At 42.9% G+C, this 18859-nt stretch overlaps 1 protein-coding gene across 2 annotated transcripts in view; it reads right to left on the reverse strand.

Moving 5' to 3' along the window:
- Nucleotides 1-17935, reverse strand: part of usp31 (ubiquitin specific peptidase 31) — a 30822-nt gene extending 12887 nt beyond the window's left edge. For both annotated transcript variants that reach the window (XM_072676419.1, XM_072676418.1), the window contains exons 1-6: nucleotides 16006-17935; nucleotides 14904-15035; nucleotides 11828-11922; nucleotides 11636-11728; nucleotides 7549-7684; nucleotides 936-1083 (exon numbers count right to left, since the gene is read on the reverse strand). In XM_072676419.1, coding sequence (XP_072532520.1) covers nucleotides 936-1083; nucleotides 7549-7684; nucleotides 11636-11728; nucleotides 11828-11922; nucleotides 14904-15035; nucleotides 16006-16539 — 1138 coding nt within the window. In that variant the 5' untranslated portion in view covers nucleotides 16540-17935. The remainder of the gene's footprint in view (nucleotides 1-935; nucleotides 1084-7548; nucleotides 7685-11635; nucleotides 11729-11827; nucleotides 11923-14903; nucleotides 15036-16005) is intronic.
- Between the last annotated feature and the right edge of the window lie 924 nt (nucleotides 17936-18859).

An 18859-nucleotide genomic window follows, 5' to 3' on the forward strand; every position in this document is an offset into this window, starting at 1 on the left:
TAATTAATTATCATCTTAACTAAATATTAATCAATATTTTAAATAAAAATAAAACATATATATATATATTTAATACATAAAAAATATTAAATAATAAATAAATAATGCAGATAAATTATATAAGTGTAACGAAATGTGTGCGCACACAGATGTGGTACTTATGGTACTTATAAGCACTCATAAGCACTGCCCTGGTTTTGCAAGGTACTTTGAGAACTGCTGTGGTTTAGAAGTCTTACTGTAGTAGCTGTAGTCTTGTTTGCCCAATTCGCCCTTACTTCTTCTCTCTTTCTCGAATAGCACTTCCTCTCGCAGGTGTAGAATGAGACTCACTCTATTCTTTCTATTTCTCTCCTTTTGATTGAAAATTAAAAAGTATTTTATAGTAATTCCAGCTTTAAGATCTTATTTTGACTCGATTTCGACGAGGTGTTGGCGTTTTTGGTTGTGTGCGGAAACACTGAATATGCTTACATCAACACTGTACTGCTTAGATAACACTACAGGATGTAGCCCACTACCTTGTTAACCACCTCAGGGGGGCGCTATATGGCACTAGATGGAAGAAACAAATTTGTCGGTTACAATTACATGAAAAGTAACCTGGGTTGTTCTGTTTTTAACACATCTAATAATATATTCAAATACATTACATAAATAATAATTAATTTCATAAATAACAGCAGATACATGTTTTCTGTTCCCTGTTGAACATTCCTCAGTTTGAAATGACTAAAAATAATTCACTGTGAGCAAAGAAAATAATCAGAATTTATCAAAAGAAAATAAAAGTCATAAGTAAAGTTTTATTAAATGTAAACACTTCCTCAGAAGGTTTTAAAAAGCAAGTATTTAATGGTTCAGGCTTTAAGGGGTTAAATCAAATGTATTTTTCTAACAAAAAAATAATAATGAATAAAAATAAAAGGAAATACCTCTTTTGGATCGAATGTTTTCTAATCTGAACGTCTCGGGGGTCTCAAAGGCAAAAATGGAGTCGCTTTCTTGAATGATCTCGAGATCGTCGTCGTCGTCACAGAAGGAACGGTGAAAACCGTCATAGTACATTTCCGTCAGGACGAACTGCGGAAAGACAGACAACAGTGGTCACGACAGAGCAAGGCTGTACACTGGTCTGCAGATGTTCTGCATAAGCACTTTGAGCACTAACCAGTCCTATTGTGGTCATTCTACCTGCAACCATAAAACCAGGACTACCACAATACATTGATATCCATGCAGGTATTTGCAGAAGCCACCTAACTGCCCTCACCACTGCAGAAAGAGACGAGATGCGATTTAGGTAAAAATTAGAACAAAAGCACTTTCTATTCTGGACTCACTGAAAATACACAGAATTTACACAATAAAAAGCAATTTGCTGGTGTGTGAAAAAAACACAAGGTTATTAAGTCCCTCCTGCCTCTCTCTGCCAGTGCTGCATCTTACTGTCCCATGCTGGGCAAGCTGCGGGTATTCCTCTGGCTGACCAAAACATAAGCAGACAGAAGAAGCTGTTAACGATGCTCTGCGCTCCACTGAGGCTCTTTCTGTATTTATATTTTTAAGCACACAGGACACTGTAACCCCAGTTATTCTCACTCGAAGGCCAAGTTCACCCAAGATCCTTGTTAAATACTTTCTAGACGTTCTTTTCCACACTGTAGAACCTCACTGCACTTCTCAATAAAATTGACCTAACTTAAATAAAACAACAATCTGGGATCACTTAAGCTGATTAAGCCAAACACACACACACACACACACACACACACACACACACATTATTGTTGAGATACACACTTCATGGCATATTTTGAGTTAAGGTGAACTGATGCTGTTGAGTTAAGTTAACTCTGTGACTTAAGCTGTGCCAAATAAATATGGTGACCCTTTCCCTTTGGCTGCATGGACCATCTACTTGATTAAAAAAAGGAAAGCCGACTATCCTACATGTATAGAGGGTCAGACTGAGTGGCAAAACATTCTGCAACATGGCCGAGTTTATCTACTCAAGTTAAAGGCAGCTGGACTCGGCAGCGATCCTCCAAATGACCGAAGAACCAACGGCCCACAGACAGCGATGTGTAGCCAGGAGCGTCCAGCTAACTGAGACGTTTAGAGGATTAAGCCTCATATCCGAGAGCGCAGAGTCGAGTGAATGGGCTTCGGACTGTTTTCAGGCTCATTCAGTAGACTGGCTCATCCAGGCTTGCTTGCTTTCCCTCTTCCCAAGGGGGTTTGCATTTATCCCCACCCCACCCCACTGACGTCACCACTCACATCAGTGAGCTTCCACCCTCCAGCTTTTCCCGTTTTGTGAAACGACATTCACTCTGAATGCTAACGCTAATGTCCTTTTTAATCACTGTGGGCGTGACCGCAGTGATGTCGAGTAGCCTAAGTGAAACGACTACATACTGATAGTGGGTGGGGGGCACAGTACACCCGGTATGCAAATAGGTCCCCATATTTCTTTGGCACAGCATAAGTCACTGAGTCAACTTAACACAACAGAATCAATTCACCTTGTGTTTGGTTTAATCACCTTAAGTGATCCCAGATTGTTGGTCAATTTTATTGAGAAGTGCAGTGAGGTTCTACAGTGTCGAAAATATCTAGAACTGAGAGCCCTCCTCTCAGTGGAGTGCGGAGCATCCCCTACACTGAAACACAGCTGATAATAGGAGACACTAGTGAAAAGCAAGGCAACAAACTCAAACTGGTAACACATGAGCTTAATAAAAACAACCCCCCTCCCCAGTGTCAAACAATAATGAAAATCAATAATTAAATAAAATAGTAACATTTAATGGCAAATCATTTTGGTGGTCAGTTTGCTGAAAGTCCAGTGAATTTTTGCTAAAATCTCATAGATGTTCATTTCTCACTCTTATCAAATAAACCGAATTGCAAACACTGTTGCTGCTTAAATAATAACACACTGCACATAGGGCAAGCTATAGAGGTCAGCCCACACCAACAACACCCCAGGCCGGTCCAGTCATGTCTATAAGAACAAAACTATATATAATATATATATATAAATAAATAATTTTATTTATTTATTTTTTAAATGCAGAAATTTGTAGGCGTTTGTCCCATCAATTTCTAAACTGTATTTCAAATATTGTTTACCTGATTATTACCTGACCCTCCTACCACTGCTACCTGCCTAACGACCAAATTAAAACCTAAATAGACTCTTAACTATCTGCACTATTAATATCACCTCTATTAATCATCATTACTCTGACCATCACTGCTATGACTATATTAAGTTATTCTACACCATGATTATTATATTATGATCAGAGCAGTTCAACAGTATAGATGGTTTGGTAACTTCCATCAATCATTTATCCCCCCCAAGGTTTCTTCCTCCAGCTCTGAGGGAGGTTCTCCTTGCCACAGTGGTCTTTGGCTGCTCACTGGAGGTCTTAGGTTTTCATGTCTTCTTATGTTGTTAATTTCTGGTCTTTTTAATAATGATTGATTATGTAAAGCTGGTTTGTGACACTGACCGTAAAAAGCCTCTCACAACCGCTGGATATTCTACAGCCTTGCTTAACAGTCATCTCTACATTGCACACCAACTGTTAAAATCTCCTAATTTCCTTATTATTGTCTATATTAATAAATAACACTTTAGCCATAACATTAGGTACAGTTAAAAACAGAGTTATCTTCATCTACAGTGGCTCCTATCTGTCAAGGGCACATCTGCTGCTCACTGGGGGTCTTAAATTGTCTTTTTACGTTATTTATTCTTTTACGTTATTATTTCTTATTACTGATTGTGTAAAGCTGCTTTGTGACGACAACTGCACTGAAATGTTACCTGCATATAAACACAACACTGCTGCGGTATTTCTACTTCATCCCACACCAAACAGTAGAGCTGCAGTAGAGCAGTGACCCCAAGTTACATGGCTGATGCTGTGTTATAATGGCAATGGAGGTATCATTAGCGCTTCTGCTGTTCTGTGATTGCACCATCAGCGATCTATCCACTGTAGTGTTTTAACATGCAAGTAGCTCTCAGAAGATCTGCCCACTGAAGTTCATGATTTGTTGTACATGAGAGAGAGAGTGTACCCAGACTTCAGCTGCAACTGTTCAGCTTTCTTGTTTCCAGAAATATCGATGTAATATCAAGGCCCCCAAAAATAATCCTGTCTTCTCAGGTCTCACCATCGTTTTTGTACATTCCAGCTGCAGGAGAGACTTCTGAGATATCAGGAGAGAAAAATACTTTTAATAACACACGCTTAGAAAATGAGCCACAGGAGCAGCCGAACCGGAGAAGTCTGCAGAGGTGGCGGGTCCCAGGGTAGCAGATGATCGCAGTGGTTTTTCGGTTTTTGTCAGTTTCAGAACTGATTTTCGAAGCTTCAGATGATGCACCTTCACCGCCACAAAATTCACTTCGAGCAGGATACCGGTTGGCTAAGCATGCCAGCGACAGATATGCTACATCATATATTCCCAAACGTCAAGAAATAAAAGGTATTAAACCATGAAGGAGGTGTAGAACATCTGTAATATTGGACATGTTAAGGAGACAGCGGTTCCGTTTGAGGGAACATTGTCAAAAAGGCCTATTAGAGGATTTTGTCCTCATGGTGTAGCTCCAATAAAGATAAAAAATGCATTAACATCACGTAACGTGGTATTGTACATACACTACATGTCCAAATGTTTGTGGACACCCCTTCAAATGAATGCATTTGGCTACTTAATTGCTGACACATTCAAATGCACATATACACACACAGCTTGTCTAGTCCCGTAGAGACGTACTGCCAATAGAATAGAGAAAATATACATGAACCTATTGATACTATGCTGCCTAATAATGCCAGGCATGGGGTAGCATTGAGCTGTGAAGCAGTGGAAGAACTGTGGATCTCTGGAATGATGGATGGTGGAGCTCCATCCAGTACTTTTGGGATGAGGTGGGGTGGTGATTATCCAACATCCTGACCTCACTAGTGCTCTTATCATTGCATGTAATCAAATTCTCATAGCAATTCTCCTCGAAAATCTAGTTCTCTGAACAGTAGAGTCAGTTACTCCAGCAAAAGCAGGAGAAACTCTTTTTTAAAATACGAAACTCGATTTCAGAAGAAACAATGACCAGTGAATGGGCAGGTGTCTCAATACTTTTGTCCATATAGTGTATATGATGATAAAATACATCATGTTAATTAATCTATTTATAGATGAAATATGAAGTTTGTTGTTTTAATGTCATTTAAAGTGATGTTACTTATATTTAAGCTCAGTTATGGTTTAACTATATTTATTTTACATCCTAATAGGGTAAATTTTGACCCTCTGAGGTCTACAAACGCACCGGCAAATCAAATGTGATGTTCCTCGATGTTTCTATTAATATCTTTGCGATAACACATCGGTTCATGTCCCAAATCTGTAGAGCCTGTCCTTTCCATTGCAACCCTTAGCCAGACCATACGTGACTCACATCCAGAGTTATGTGGCTGTGAAGATGGGTCGAGATTCTTGTTTTTCAAAGAGTCTAACTGGTGGAGTCAAGTGTCCGTCATCTGTTTCTTGTTTGTAATTGGTGGATTTGTGTGAAACCGACCAATGGACACTCATCCTCAGCCTCTCTGCATTTATATACACAATTTAAGCCATACACTCCACAGCTTTTGCGAAGCAGAGACTCAAGTAAACCCATTTCAAACACCAAAACTATCCGTCCACATGAGTCAAGGGAGGTTTTCACAAGAACAAACAGGGAGAATTTCTCAAATCTGACTTCGGATTTTCAGGTTTAGGGTCAGAGTATCAGAAGATCTCCTTACTTAGAGCTCTAGGTCCCATGGGGTCTCATTACAGAGAGAGTGGAGGTTGTTTATTTAGGTATAAACCATATTATTGTATTATCTAATATGCAAGTTCCTTTAAAGGCAAATTTAAGGAGGCCTTCCAGACCTCCAAAAGTTAAAAAAACATTTGTTTAATACTAACAAAATATTTAGAGCACATATATATACACTTAAAAGATCCTGATTTAAGATTTACACACACACACACACATATATATATATATATATATATATACACACACATACACACACACATATATATATACACACACACACACACACAGTACTAATATATATATATATATATATATATATATATATATATATATATATATATATATATATATATATATATATATATATATTAGTACTGAGTGCAAAGATCTGTATATATTTTATTTAAGCTATTTTAACAAACATTTCAGTAGCATTTAATGTTATCATTTTAATTTTTCCATACCCGTATGATTTAGCCAATTCATTAAATATAGTGTTTTTGCTCAAGGTTGCACTTTTTCAGCAAATTCCTCAGTATATATTTGAAGGCTAACTTTTACTATCAATAGGCCCCTGTTACCGATCTGTTAACTTGGTTGCTAAGCATTCCTCTCTTCTAATGTATGCGTCTTTAGTGTGGTTTCTGGCTTTACCAGTAATACATAGACGAGTTCGAACATTGTACATTCGTAGAGGGAAAGCCATCTCTAATTTATTTTAAACGGGTGTTCTCTTCTCTTGCACTCTTGCACAGTTCCCCTCGTACGTGTAAGGGTGAGTTAGTGTGCTGCTATTTTTATCCAGGGTCAGAACTGGGCTATTACGTTTGACGCAGAGGCTGTCAATCAAGAAGCCGTCCTGAATATGCAATATGTTGGGATGCATATGGTGAAGTCAAGTCCAGGGGATAAACATCACTTTAAAGCCATTCTGTAATCAACAGAGGTTGTTTCCATGTTTTTTCTAAGCAAGCAAATGTGCTTAAAACTACATCCACGTTGGCCATCCAATCACTGTAGGAAACATGGACACCGTGGTTCCATTCCCTTCCATTCTATAGAAATAAAGCCATAACTGTCTGCCATGTTGTCAAATTTGCTACCAAAGTCGGCGCAGTAGAGACTAGAGGCGGAGCCAGACTAACCTACTCATTTGGTAGACCGCCCCCTTCTCCCAGGCCAAACCTCATCGTCTGAGACCCCCTTATTTTTTGAGCTTCCAGCGCAGAAGCAGAGCAGATTTCCCCCCTGGATTCCCGGTTGGTCCGGTAAGTGGACGCTGCACCAGTAAAAGTGCACCTCATGTAAGTTTCTCTACAACTCAGCTTCTCCATGTAATGAAAAAATCCAAATTTACGACATTTATACCATAATTAATTAACCATTAATGACTACCTTGAGTCATCTTGAATTGAACTTGAATTGGGGAATGATTTTAGCAGTTCCCGAGCCAAAAATAACCAAAATTGCGTATAGGATTTATTGCATACACACAGCTATTAGGTTGGAAAGCCGCAAATAACACAGAGCACAGCCATGTTCAGGCAGCGTGACTTAGCTCAGTAAGCCAGTTACCAGAACGGAGGCCTTTGCCCAAACACACCAATTAAATTTCCATTTCAAAAACAGGCAGTCTGCAGTTTGCTCTTTTAAATGTGCAGGATAGGGCTGTCTAAAGGCCTCTAAATGAGCACCTGGTCTGGAGGGATCTTGGTCTCTCGTGAAACGGCTTCTCTCAGTCTGGAAACAGTGCTGTTGAGGGGCACAGCCACTCCGATCCTCATGCAGTGGGAGTACTTGCCCTGATAGACCACGGTCACATACAGGGGCCTGAAAGACACAGAGCAATACAGTCAGTAAATGCAGACCTTCATACAGCCACTGTACGTTTATTTTGCCCATCAAATCACCATTAGTGAGCTACGAGGCACGTGAACTCCAAAATCTAGACTGCTGACTGGCTGATATGTGACTAAAATTACTGTTAGGACCCTATGACCAGCAGGTGGGACGTTCCGTGGGACGTGAGGTGCTAGTTTATAAGGGACTTAAGACAAGTAGAGCATTTCTATTGGTCAATTCATCAAGAAACTCAACACTTGTACATTTTGACACAAAGTAAAGAACAGAAGATTCATTTTATGCCAAAAAAATGATTTTTTGCATGACAGCAAACTTATGAAAATCCTATTTCATTTAAACAGAGATGCGAAGTCCGCCACATGAGCAGTTCTTATCTGGTGCTGAACGTTCAGACATAATGGATAATCACCCCTGATGCACTTTGGTCTGGAGGGTGGAATCTGCACTAAATCACCGCTGTCGTTCTCCTAATACATAGAATATGGCATCTTTAATCATTTATGTGCAGTAATAAATTGATGGTGCTTAAAAAAAAAGGAAAGAGGCTTGAACAGAGAGCCTTCTGAGATCAGTCGCAATAGTGGAAGCTTAAAATAGTGTCTCCGAGCCTCTGGAGGCATAAACTCACACTAATGCCTAAATTAGCACAAAAAGACAGTGACAGTCCTCAGGATGGAGAAGAAAGAGGGACGTCATTCAGCACCTCGGCTGAGAAGAAGAAGAAGAAGTAATAAACCACATGCAGTGGTGGCAGTGTTTTCAATGGACAGTTTAGCAAAGCCCATGCTAAACAAGACTCAACTGCAAGTGGAAACTACCGTGAACCACCAAACATCTGCAGCAGAAGACGATAAGACGCGAGGCTACAGATGAATGGTTTAGCATGACGAAAAAAGTTCAGCAGTTCAGTCAGCAATTACACAACGGCTGAGATCTGTCTTCAACTCTAAAAAACCTGTTTGTCAGTGCTGTGGCCTACATCAAAATGTGCTAACTGATCTGTTTACAGCAAAACTGGTCTGTGCACATCCTACCGCATCCCAACACTGCTCAGCCTATGCAGGAGAGGAATTCTCGCAGCCCACGCCAACTCTGTGAGGCAACCCAATTTGTCTAATACTAGTAAAATACTTATTACTCAATCATTAGAGATTATAAATCCAGTAACATCAATCAAATACAGGTACACAACATGTCCAAATGTCTGTGGACACCCCTTCTAATGAATGCAATCAGCTACTAGGGGTTGGTGTGGCGCAACAGATAACATCACTACCTGCCAATGAGCTGCCACACCATGTGGGAGACTAGGGTTCAATTCCTGGTCTGGGTGACTATGCTACGCTACACCAAGAAGTACTGCCAATAGAATAGGACTCTCTGGAGCAGATAATAAACATGAGCCTATTGGCTCCATGCTGCCTAATAATGCCAGGCGTGGGCTATAGAGGGGTATAAAGCCCCCACCAGCATTGAGGAGCTGTGGAGCAGTGGAAGAGCTGTGTTCTCTGGAATGACGGATGCTGGAGCTCCGTCCAGTACGTTTGGGATGATCATCCCACATCCTGACCTCACTGACCTACCACTACTCTTGTCGCTAAATGCAATCAAATCCTCACAGCAATGCTCCTGCAAAATCTAGTAGAAAGCCCTCCTCCCTGCACAGTAGAGACAGTTACTCCAACAAAGCTGTTAACAAGATTTCTTATCACACCTCCACCCCAAACAAACTCACTCTGCACTAATTTACTTGCTGGAACTGCGACCAACAGCTCAGCTCAGTCACACAGCACCCACCAAAGACTTCATCCCACTCAGACTACATTTTACTTCTCCAGTGTCTTTATGTAATGAGTAATGGAAAGCAGCTCCATATTTTACAGATTATCAATTAAACCTGTCAAAATTGTCATAAAACAGTGCAGCAGAGTGTAAGTTAATGGATATATCGCTGCTGTCCAGGAGAGGGTAAAACTGGTCTTAACTTTGAATGGAAGTCAATGGAAAATAAATAAGAACTTATTCTAAGTAATTTAGAGCATTTCTATTGGTCCATTCATCCAGAATTATTTATACAGTGTACAGAAGCAGCTACAGGGTTATAACCATGGACAAAAATGGAGATACATGCTTTTCTTTTTTAGACAGCAGCAATTTATTTTTTATACTTTTTACTGTCTGTCTATTTATCTATGTGTGTGTTTTTACAAATTATAAAATGTAATTTTATAAATTATACAAGGGACTGTATGTCTTTTCTTTCTGTCTTTTACTAATTACTAATTATATAAAGCTGCTTTGTGACGACAACAGTTGTAAAAAGCTATACTAATAAATTTGACTTGACTTTGCATCACCAAGTTTTTCACTCACCTTTACACCTGCGTTATTGTGTTGTAACATTGAACATGATTTGAATTTTGCTCTAAAAAGCAGGATAAACTCTCTTTTTTAAAATACATTTGATTTCAGACGAAACTATAAATGAGCAGGTGTCCCAATACTTTTGTCCATTGAGTGCAGCAGCCTAGCCTCACCTCAACACACACATCCTAGTCAAATTCTAGTAAAATCAAGAATACATCCATGATTCCAAGATCATCAGGCCTTATTCACCAACCGTCCCTAAGAAGACATTTCCTCTTAAAACCCACGAGCACAGTTTTCATGAAGATTCTGATATCCTCCAGTGTTTTAGTATTTGGGATTTGTCGTTTTAGGAGGACAAAGGGATCCATCATTATAAGAGCAGAGCTGTAAACAATTCTCAACTTTTAAACACCACAAATCTGACCTAGACTGACCTCTGTCTGGACGTTTCTCAAGAAGATTACAAGGAAGAAACGTGTGAATGAGGCCCAATATGCAGCCCTGTGTGTATTGCTATAGTTCAAGGCTGGGCAATATGATGATATTTTATCTTATCATTTGTTTTTTTGTTTTTTTTTTGTATCGTGATACACAGCAAGCTTTTCTGAGCATATAGAGGATACTGTTAATAGTGCTTAATAAGCTGGGTTGACAGCTTCATTAAAGTTTACATTACTAACAGTGTAATTAGACTGGTTTAATTAAATGAAGTGCAGCAGAGGCAGGTGTGGCTCAGCAGTTAGAGCTCCGGGCTATGGATAACAGGGTTGTGGGTTCGATGCCTGGGCTCGGCAAGCTGCCACTGTTGGGCCGTTGAGCAAGGCCCTTCACTTTCTCTGCTCCCCGGGCGCTGGAGTTGGCTGCCCCTAGTTCACTAGTGTGTGTGTGTGTGTGTTCACTACCACAGATGGGCGCATAAAATGCGGAAGACACATTTCGCTGTACATAACAGAGAGACAGATACATGCACCTTTACCTTTTTTACCTTTAGATGTTGAATAAAAGTCTGGAGAGTCTCTGAATAGCAGTTTTTAAGAAACTGCCGCTACTGATGTCTGTATTTAGTCTGTGACGACAAGCATCGTGATAAATGTAGTGCATGGTTAAACGGCCTTTAAATATCGTGATAGAGATTTTAGATTTTTACTATATCACCATAAGCCAAAGCAAGACACTATTTTAACATCACAAATGTGTTAACTGATCTGGTAATAGGCAAACTGGTCTGTGCACATCCTACCACACGAACACAGCGGCCATGGCTCAGAGAGGAATTCCTGCAGTCTGCTCCTGCCAACTCTGTGCAGCAACCCAATGTGTTTATCTGACTCACACAACCAGCACAGAACAAATGAAAGGAAAACAAGGTTAGCGTCGAGACCTCCAGCGCATGCGGTGCTTTATTACACCTCAGAACACGGTACAAAGCGAGAGTACCTCAAGGGCAGGCCTTCTCATATTGCACACCACTCTCCTGAAGAGCAATAAGGCCTAACTGTCCTGCACAGCCGTACAGGACCAGGACCAGCATGACTGCTGCTCACTTACCGAGTGTGAGGCAACGGGATGGGGAGAGAGATGCAGAGGAAAGGATCAAAAGTGTTGCTCTGCTTTTGACAGTGCGGGCAGGTGAGCGAGGATCTGCGTACAGGAGAAGACAAAGAGAAGAATGAGCCACTGCAACAGAGCCCAGGAACTGAAAGTGATATTGCTGAGCAGGGGAACGCTGCTTATACCTACCTGTACTGCGCCTGGAAAAGCTCCTGGACAAAGGAGCCGGCTGACAACGGGAGTGAGGGTCCTTCTAACGCTCCGTCGTCTTCCTCTATGGGGGGCTGTGGCAAAGCAAACAGGAGAGATGAGTCATGTGGGAAAGCCTTTGTCTTTTTTTAACATTCTTAAAAAGGTAATATGAGTAAAAACACACCACTGAAGAAATATTTGACCCCCCCTTACATTTATTACTACTTTAAATGTGTAGAATTAGGAGCAGCTGCAGAACATCAGCTGCAGATGATCAGAACATGGTTGGAGAGGATGATTCTGGAGGAGTCTGGAGTCTTATTTAAACCTCAGACGTTTAGTCTGGTCTGATCTTGATGGTTGTTGAAGTGAGGGGTGAAGAAGATCACCATCATGGCCAGATCCAGAGAGCTCTCTGAGGCCTTCAGAAAGAAGGAGGAGGAGTCTGGGGAGGGGAGGGGGTCCGCTGTCATCTGTCGGAGCACAAGATGAGTAAAGAGGTCTCCAACAATCCTAAAATGTAATGACTGGACCTACAGGTAGCTCTCGCCAGCTGATTTTAAAGTACAGCATTAGATGGGAGGTGTGCAAGGAGGAAAGCTTTCATGCACTGCATGGACAAAAGTATTGGGACACCTGCTCATTCATCGTTTCTTCCGAGAATTCAGACACAGTATTACAAGAGTAACGGTCTCTACTGACCAGGGAAGAAGGCTAGCTTTTGGTGGAGCACTGCTGTGAGGATTTGATTGCATTCAGCGGTAAGAGTGTTATCACTAACCATTATACCAAAAGTACTGGATGGAGCGCCACCACCCATCAGTCCAGAGAACACTGCTCCTCCACTGCTCCTCAGCTTAACGCTGGGGGCTTTACACCCCTCTAGCTCACACCTGGCATTAGGCAGCATGGTCCTATTCTATTGACTATGTACTTTTCTACAGAGGATAGACTAGCTGTGTGTGTGTACACATGTGCACATCTGTGTCAGCAATGAGTGCAAGTTAAAGTAGCTAAATGCCTTCATTAGAAGCAGTGTCCACAAACATTTGGCCATAGTGTATTTACTCTGGTTGTTTGCGACACATTTGTTTTTAGGCCAATCAAATTAAATCAGCCCTTTTTTCTGCAGCACATCGATGACATGCCATCATGACAGATGGGATTGTTTAAAGGCCAGAGAGGTTCCTGGCACTCCAGCGTGATGCACTAAACCGCCAGCGCAGCTTCTCTCCGCCGAGATGAATCAGCCAGCCTGAGACCATGAGGGTCTCTTAGGTGCCTGACCCTGATCAGGACATCCCAGACAGCTGGCAGTGTGAGAACGGTGAACACACCAGTGCGCTTGCAACAGCTAGCAGGACAGGACCTAAACCAGGGCCCGTTATCTACGGTGAGACCTTGTTTTTGTCCCCTGGCACTGATTGGTCTGTGGGAGCACTCAGATTGATGGCTGATAAGAAGCCTTGTTTTATGGGTGTCGTTCCAGAGACGTCTGGCCCTTAAATCAGCCCGACTTTCAGGCAGGCTCTTCTGCCAGCTACTCAGCCGATTAAGATCTCGAGCTAAGATGAGAAATCAATGGGAATCCAAATCCAAGCCATCTTTATACAATACAGGTAGTGTGTCTTAGTCTCTAGATTTAGTCCAACAGTATTGATGACTCATCTGAAATTCATGATAGCTCCTTTCAGCCCTGTAATTATATAATTCACTCTATTAGTAATTAACTATTAGTGTGGAAATGTCTTTAAATATCTACATAGCACATTGACTTGGCTAATTTTTCCCCCTCCACCTCTCAATCACTACCCTAATGCCCTGTGTATTCTTAAGTTCTTAAAAGTATTGGGACACCTGCTCAATTATGGTTTCTTCTGAAATCAAGGATATTAAAAAGAGCTGATCCTGCTTTTGTTGGAGTAACTGTCTCTACTGTCCAGAGAAGAAGACTTAGACTTCTTTAGATTTTGGAGAAGCATTGCTGTGAGGATCTGACTGCATTCGCCGACAAGATGATCATCACCACTACCCCACCTCATCATCCTCAACTCATCCTAAAAGTACTGGACAGAGCTCCATCACCATCATTCCAGAGAGCACAGTTCTTCCACTGCTCCACAGCTCAATGCTGGGCGGCTTTATACCCCTCTACCCCCCACACCTGGCATTAGGCAGCATGGTGCCAGTAGGTTCATGCTTATCTGCTCCAGCAAGTCCTATTCTACAGGCAGTACTTCTCTACAGGGACTAGACAAGCTGTGTGTATGTGTGCATTTGGTGTGCAATGGGTGGAACTTAAAGTAGCTGAAAGCATTTGTTAGAAGGGGTGTCCACAAACATTTGGACATGTAGTGTATATTAAACATCCATCACTACAGTCTTGCAAATTACTTTTCTGATGGTGCAATATGCAATCAGCTGTGAGCTAGAGCTTATGAGCTAGTCTGCAGAACAGAGCTCGGTTCCTCCAGGGTTCTCCTGGACGCCCCCCAGTCCAGCCAGCACAGCGTGGAGGATGTGTTCACCTCCATCAGCAGCAGCAGCAGCAGCAGCAGCTCACCTGATTTACCATCATTAAGCCCTGATTTACCACCAAACCAGGTGTTGATCTGAGGAGAACTCTAAATAATACTAGACTCCATGAGAGAGAACTTTGGAGATGTTCTAATGATGAACACAGTGATGGAGAACCTCCACCACTTTCTGAACTTTCTGAAGAGTTCTGATCTCAAAGCTTTTAGATTTACTCTAGCTCTCCGTCAGATATTTGCAGAGAGCTGTTTTTAGGCCAACCAAATGAATCCTAAAAACCAGAAACATCAAAACGGCACATTTTCTTCAGCACGTCAATGACAGACAATCGTAGCAGCCGGATCATTAACTCAGACACTGTCAACGTCAATAAAGATGGCTCAGTATCAAACGGGTACTAAATAAACCTTCAGTAATTCAGTAGAGCTAATAGTGCAGCAGGTTTCACTGCCAAGTCAGGGCAATAATGCAACCCCTCACATTTCACAGAAACCTCAGGTCACCTTTACAGGCCCCACAATTAAAAGGCACAGCTTACCTTTATAGAAGCCCTGCTGTGGCCAACGGCGTTGAGGTCTTCATGCACACGGTCCAGGAGCCAGAGGAGAAACTCTTGAGCATCGTGCTGAGCGTTTCCTCTGTACTGCATAGCGCGCTTCGACACCGCATTCTATTAAATAAAAACAAAAATTCATTAATTAATAAATAAAAAAATCATCAGGGGGTAAGTTCAAGATTAAAAGATGTACCCCAGTTGTGAAGATTATTTGATTCTTTTCCATATATTAAAAAAAATCATTCTCCTCCAAATGGTAATTTAACATAAATTTGGTCATTTTTATGTAAATAAACATCATAAAGTTCATCATAATAAAATGCTTACACCACATAAAGTGGGACCACACAGAGACAGTGGTTCCCAACCCTGGCCCTGGAGAACCCCCTGCCCTGTACATTTGAGTAGTTTCCCGGTCTAACTTAATTAGGACTAGCTGGATCAGGTGTGCTGGGAGCAGGGCAGGAGGTCCTCCAGGACCAGGGCAGGAGGTCACCACTGTTCAGCAGTTTCCAGCCCTGCTCCTGGACAGCTATCTTCTCACCGATTATGGATCCAGCCCTAATCCATCCCATCTGATCTAATTAATCCAAATTACAGCCTACAGAAGTCTTTGACTGCATGAATGGGGTGTTTGATTTGGTTTGGAGTAAAAACCAAAGCTTTCCAAAGCTTTCCTTGAGTCTTTAAGAGCAGGGAGCCACTAAAAATGGGCTGACTGGGTCCCAGTCAAGAATGCACCTAGTAATGCCTTATTTGCATATTACATAGTTGGCCAACCTGAATTTGGTTATGGGATGGGTCAGGTCAGGTCGGGTCTCCCACAAGCATGCAGGCAAAGAGAAAGTCCTTAAATGACTAAGCATCACACTAAATACACTCAAGGTGGGCCTGGTTGCTCCTCACAGGCTCCTTCACCTTCACTCAATGGGCCCCAACCCTGGTCCTGGTTCCTGCTCTAGCACACCACCTTCAAAAGTCAAAGCTGATTAGCTGGATCCTCCAGGACCACATTTGGGCCTTCACTCACCCGAGTGGTACATCTACCCAGATTACTGGCACTCATGCCCTCATGCCGACTTACTTTGAATTCTCTACTGTGGTGCGGAGTGTACTCAAAGGTCCACAGGGCTCGAACCAGTCCAGCCAGATGTTCGGTCACATCCCCCCGGCTCTGAGCACCTTTCCTCTGCAGATGGACCCCGTTGGTCTTGGGCTTCTCCTCCTCGGTGGTCCCGTCTCCACGAAACTGCTCCAAGGCCAGGTACTCGGCGAACAGGTCGGTGTTGCTCAGGCACTGCAGGATGGCGTTCATGAAGCAGGTGTTCCCGTGGTTCTTCAGGCCGGACACACCTGGCACTTTGTCCCGGGACAGGAAACCTCCACAGTCGCTCTCATCCGAGGCCACCGAGCCCTTACCGTCGCTCTTGAAGGCAGTGAAGCCTCCATCATCCTTCTCGCCCTCTGCAGCATGAAGCTCTGATCCAAAGTGGGAGAGGGTGGTGAGGGTCTTCAAGACTCTGCTCATAAAACTCCCCACTGAGCGCACTGAGCCTCTTCGGAAGAGCTTCTTGCTCAGGCCTGACTTCTTCTCCTTGCTTGAGGCTTTGGTCGACATGACAGCTTCTTTTAGGGGCGAGGAGAAGAAGAAGAAGAAGAAGAAGAAGGAGAAGTAGTAGTAGCAGTACCTGGAGAACACCTGAAGAACACCTGGTAAACACCTGGAGAACACCTGGAGAACTTCTACCACCTCCAACAGCTGCTGATTAGTGCAACGTTCTCCAAGGACGACTCACAAAGCTCAGAAGGTGCCATGCTCGCCCATCCTAGCCATGAAGGGCCATTGATGGCCCCAGAATCGGTGGGTGAGCTATTCTCGAGGCAGAGTACTCAGAAACCTGCTCCTCTTGTAGCTGCTTAGAAGATCCGAGGAGCTGCATTGCACTGTAGTACGTTTGCCAACGCGTATGCTAAGCTAACCAGCTAAGTCCGTGACTTTTGTACAGTATTTCATCGGAAAATGAAGCTAAACACCACGCCGTCCACATCTGTGGATAGATAGCCAGCTTTTGCCACCTCAAACAAGCAAATCAGCAGCTTATAAAAACGACAAAACGTGCAGGTTGTCGTTAGCTGCAGCTAGCATACACAGCTAGCTCGCTTGCTAGCTAACTAGGTAGCCAGCCAGCCAGCTACCCAACTTCTACCCAAACCACCCAGAAAACGGAGCTACTCCGGCACTTTTTAGGTCAGTTTAGGCAAACCTAAGCTTGACATAGGGTCGGAAATGGGTTTATAATGTAGATAGATCGCTGATAATATCTGTAAATTAATGCTCTGTTAAATTAAACACTACAGGGCTGTTCACTGCTAGCTAGCTGTATCTGCACAGGCAGCCGTCAACACAAGACAACAAACAAACATGGGTTAAAACTGCTCAAACGGCCCAATTTACTGGACTTTTATTAGGAAAAAATCATAATCAGATAAAAATAAAGACACGGATGATCATCCAGCTTGCCAGCAGCCTCTGCTCAACGCTAGTAGCTAAGCTAGGCACTGCATGCATAATTGAACCGCAGCTCCACCCCGGCATCGTAAATGCACGAGCCAAACACGCTAAAACCACACACACACACACACACACACACACACACACACACACACACACACGCAGTCGAGGAGATCCGTGCCCGTGTTTTGTGCGGGATCAGCCTTAGAGGTTGTTGGAGGAGAGCTGGAGGGTAGCGGTAGCCACTGATAAGAGCAGCACGAGCAGCACCAGCAGCAGCAGGAGCAGCACGAGCAGGAGGAGGCAGTCAGGGGAGACCCATGTTGGCAATTCCCCACAGCCGCAAAGAGAGCCGAGCATCCGAGCACAACCCCGCCATGTTCCCGCAGTTCCGATCCGGTTCTCTTCAGGCGTGTTTTGTGTCCCAAAAGAGGCGTTTAACCCCCAAAACCCCGAGATTTGTGAGTGTATAGACGCGCGCGTGCTCCGAGCGCTCGCTCTAAAAATCACTGACACTGCAGGGCGTTGGGGCAGCTGACGTCAGAGCTCAGCAGCAGCAGCAGCAGCACATTCGAGCAGGTAGTGGAGTCTCTCTGAAGGCTGAGTGGATGTCTCTCTACCCTCCTCCCTCTCTCTCTCTCTCTCTCTCTGTGTGTGTCCCACTGTTATGAATACACAGCATATGCAATATTTATATATTTATATATGAATATGTGATAGGGGTATATATTAGGATATTAGGGGTAGTGGTGCTCAGCAGGTAGAGCACCGGGCTATTGATAACAGGGTTGTGGGTTCGATTCCCGGGCTCGGGAAGCTGCCACTGTTGGGCCCTTGAGCAAGGCCCTTTACCCTCTCTGCTCCCCGGGCGCTGGAGTTGGCTGCCCACCGCTCTGTGTGTGTGTGTACCCACTGCCCCTAGTTCACTAGTGTGTGTGTGTTTAACTCTATACTATATAAAAATGAAGGTGCTGCAAGATGTTCTCTAAGCGATGCCATAAAAAAGAACCAGTTTGGGTTCCTTAAGGAACCATTTTTGCCAAAAATAAATGGGATGGAAATTCCTAATGTACTCTGTTAAAAAGAGGATAACACGGTCTGGACAAAAGTATTGGGACACCTGATCGTTCATCGTTTCTTCTGAAATTAAGGGTACTAAAAAGAGCTGATCCTGCTTTAGTTGGAGTAACTGTCTCTACCGCCCAGGGAAGAAGGCTTTCTGCTAGATTATCCTTATATAGGATTGCTGTGAGGAGTTTTGTAGATTGCATACAGCAACAAGAGTGTTAGTGAGACCAGGATGTTGGATGATGATGATGATGATGATGATGATGATGATCACCACCCTCCATCATCCCCAACTCATCTCAAAAGTACTGGATGGAGCTCCACCATCCATCACTCTAGAGAACACAGTTCTTCCACT

The sequence above is a fragment of the Salminus brasiliensis genome, chromosome 3, assembly GCF_030463535.1.
Source record: "Salminus brasiliensis chromosome 3, fSalBra1.hap2, whole genome shotgun sequence".
NCBI classification, from domain to species: domain Eukaryota; kingdom Metazoa; phylum Chordata; class Actinopteri; order Characiformes; family Bryconidae; genus Salminus; species Salminus brasiliensis.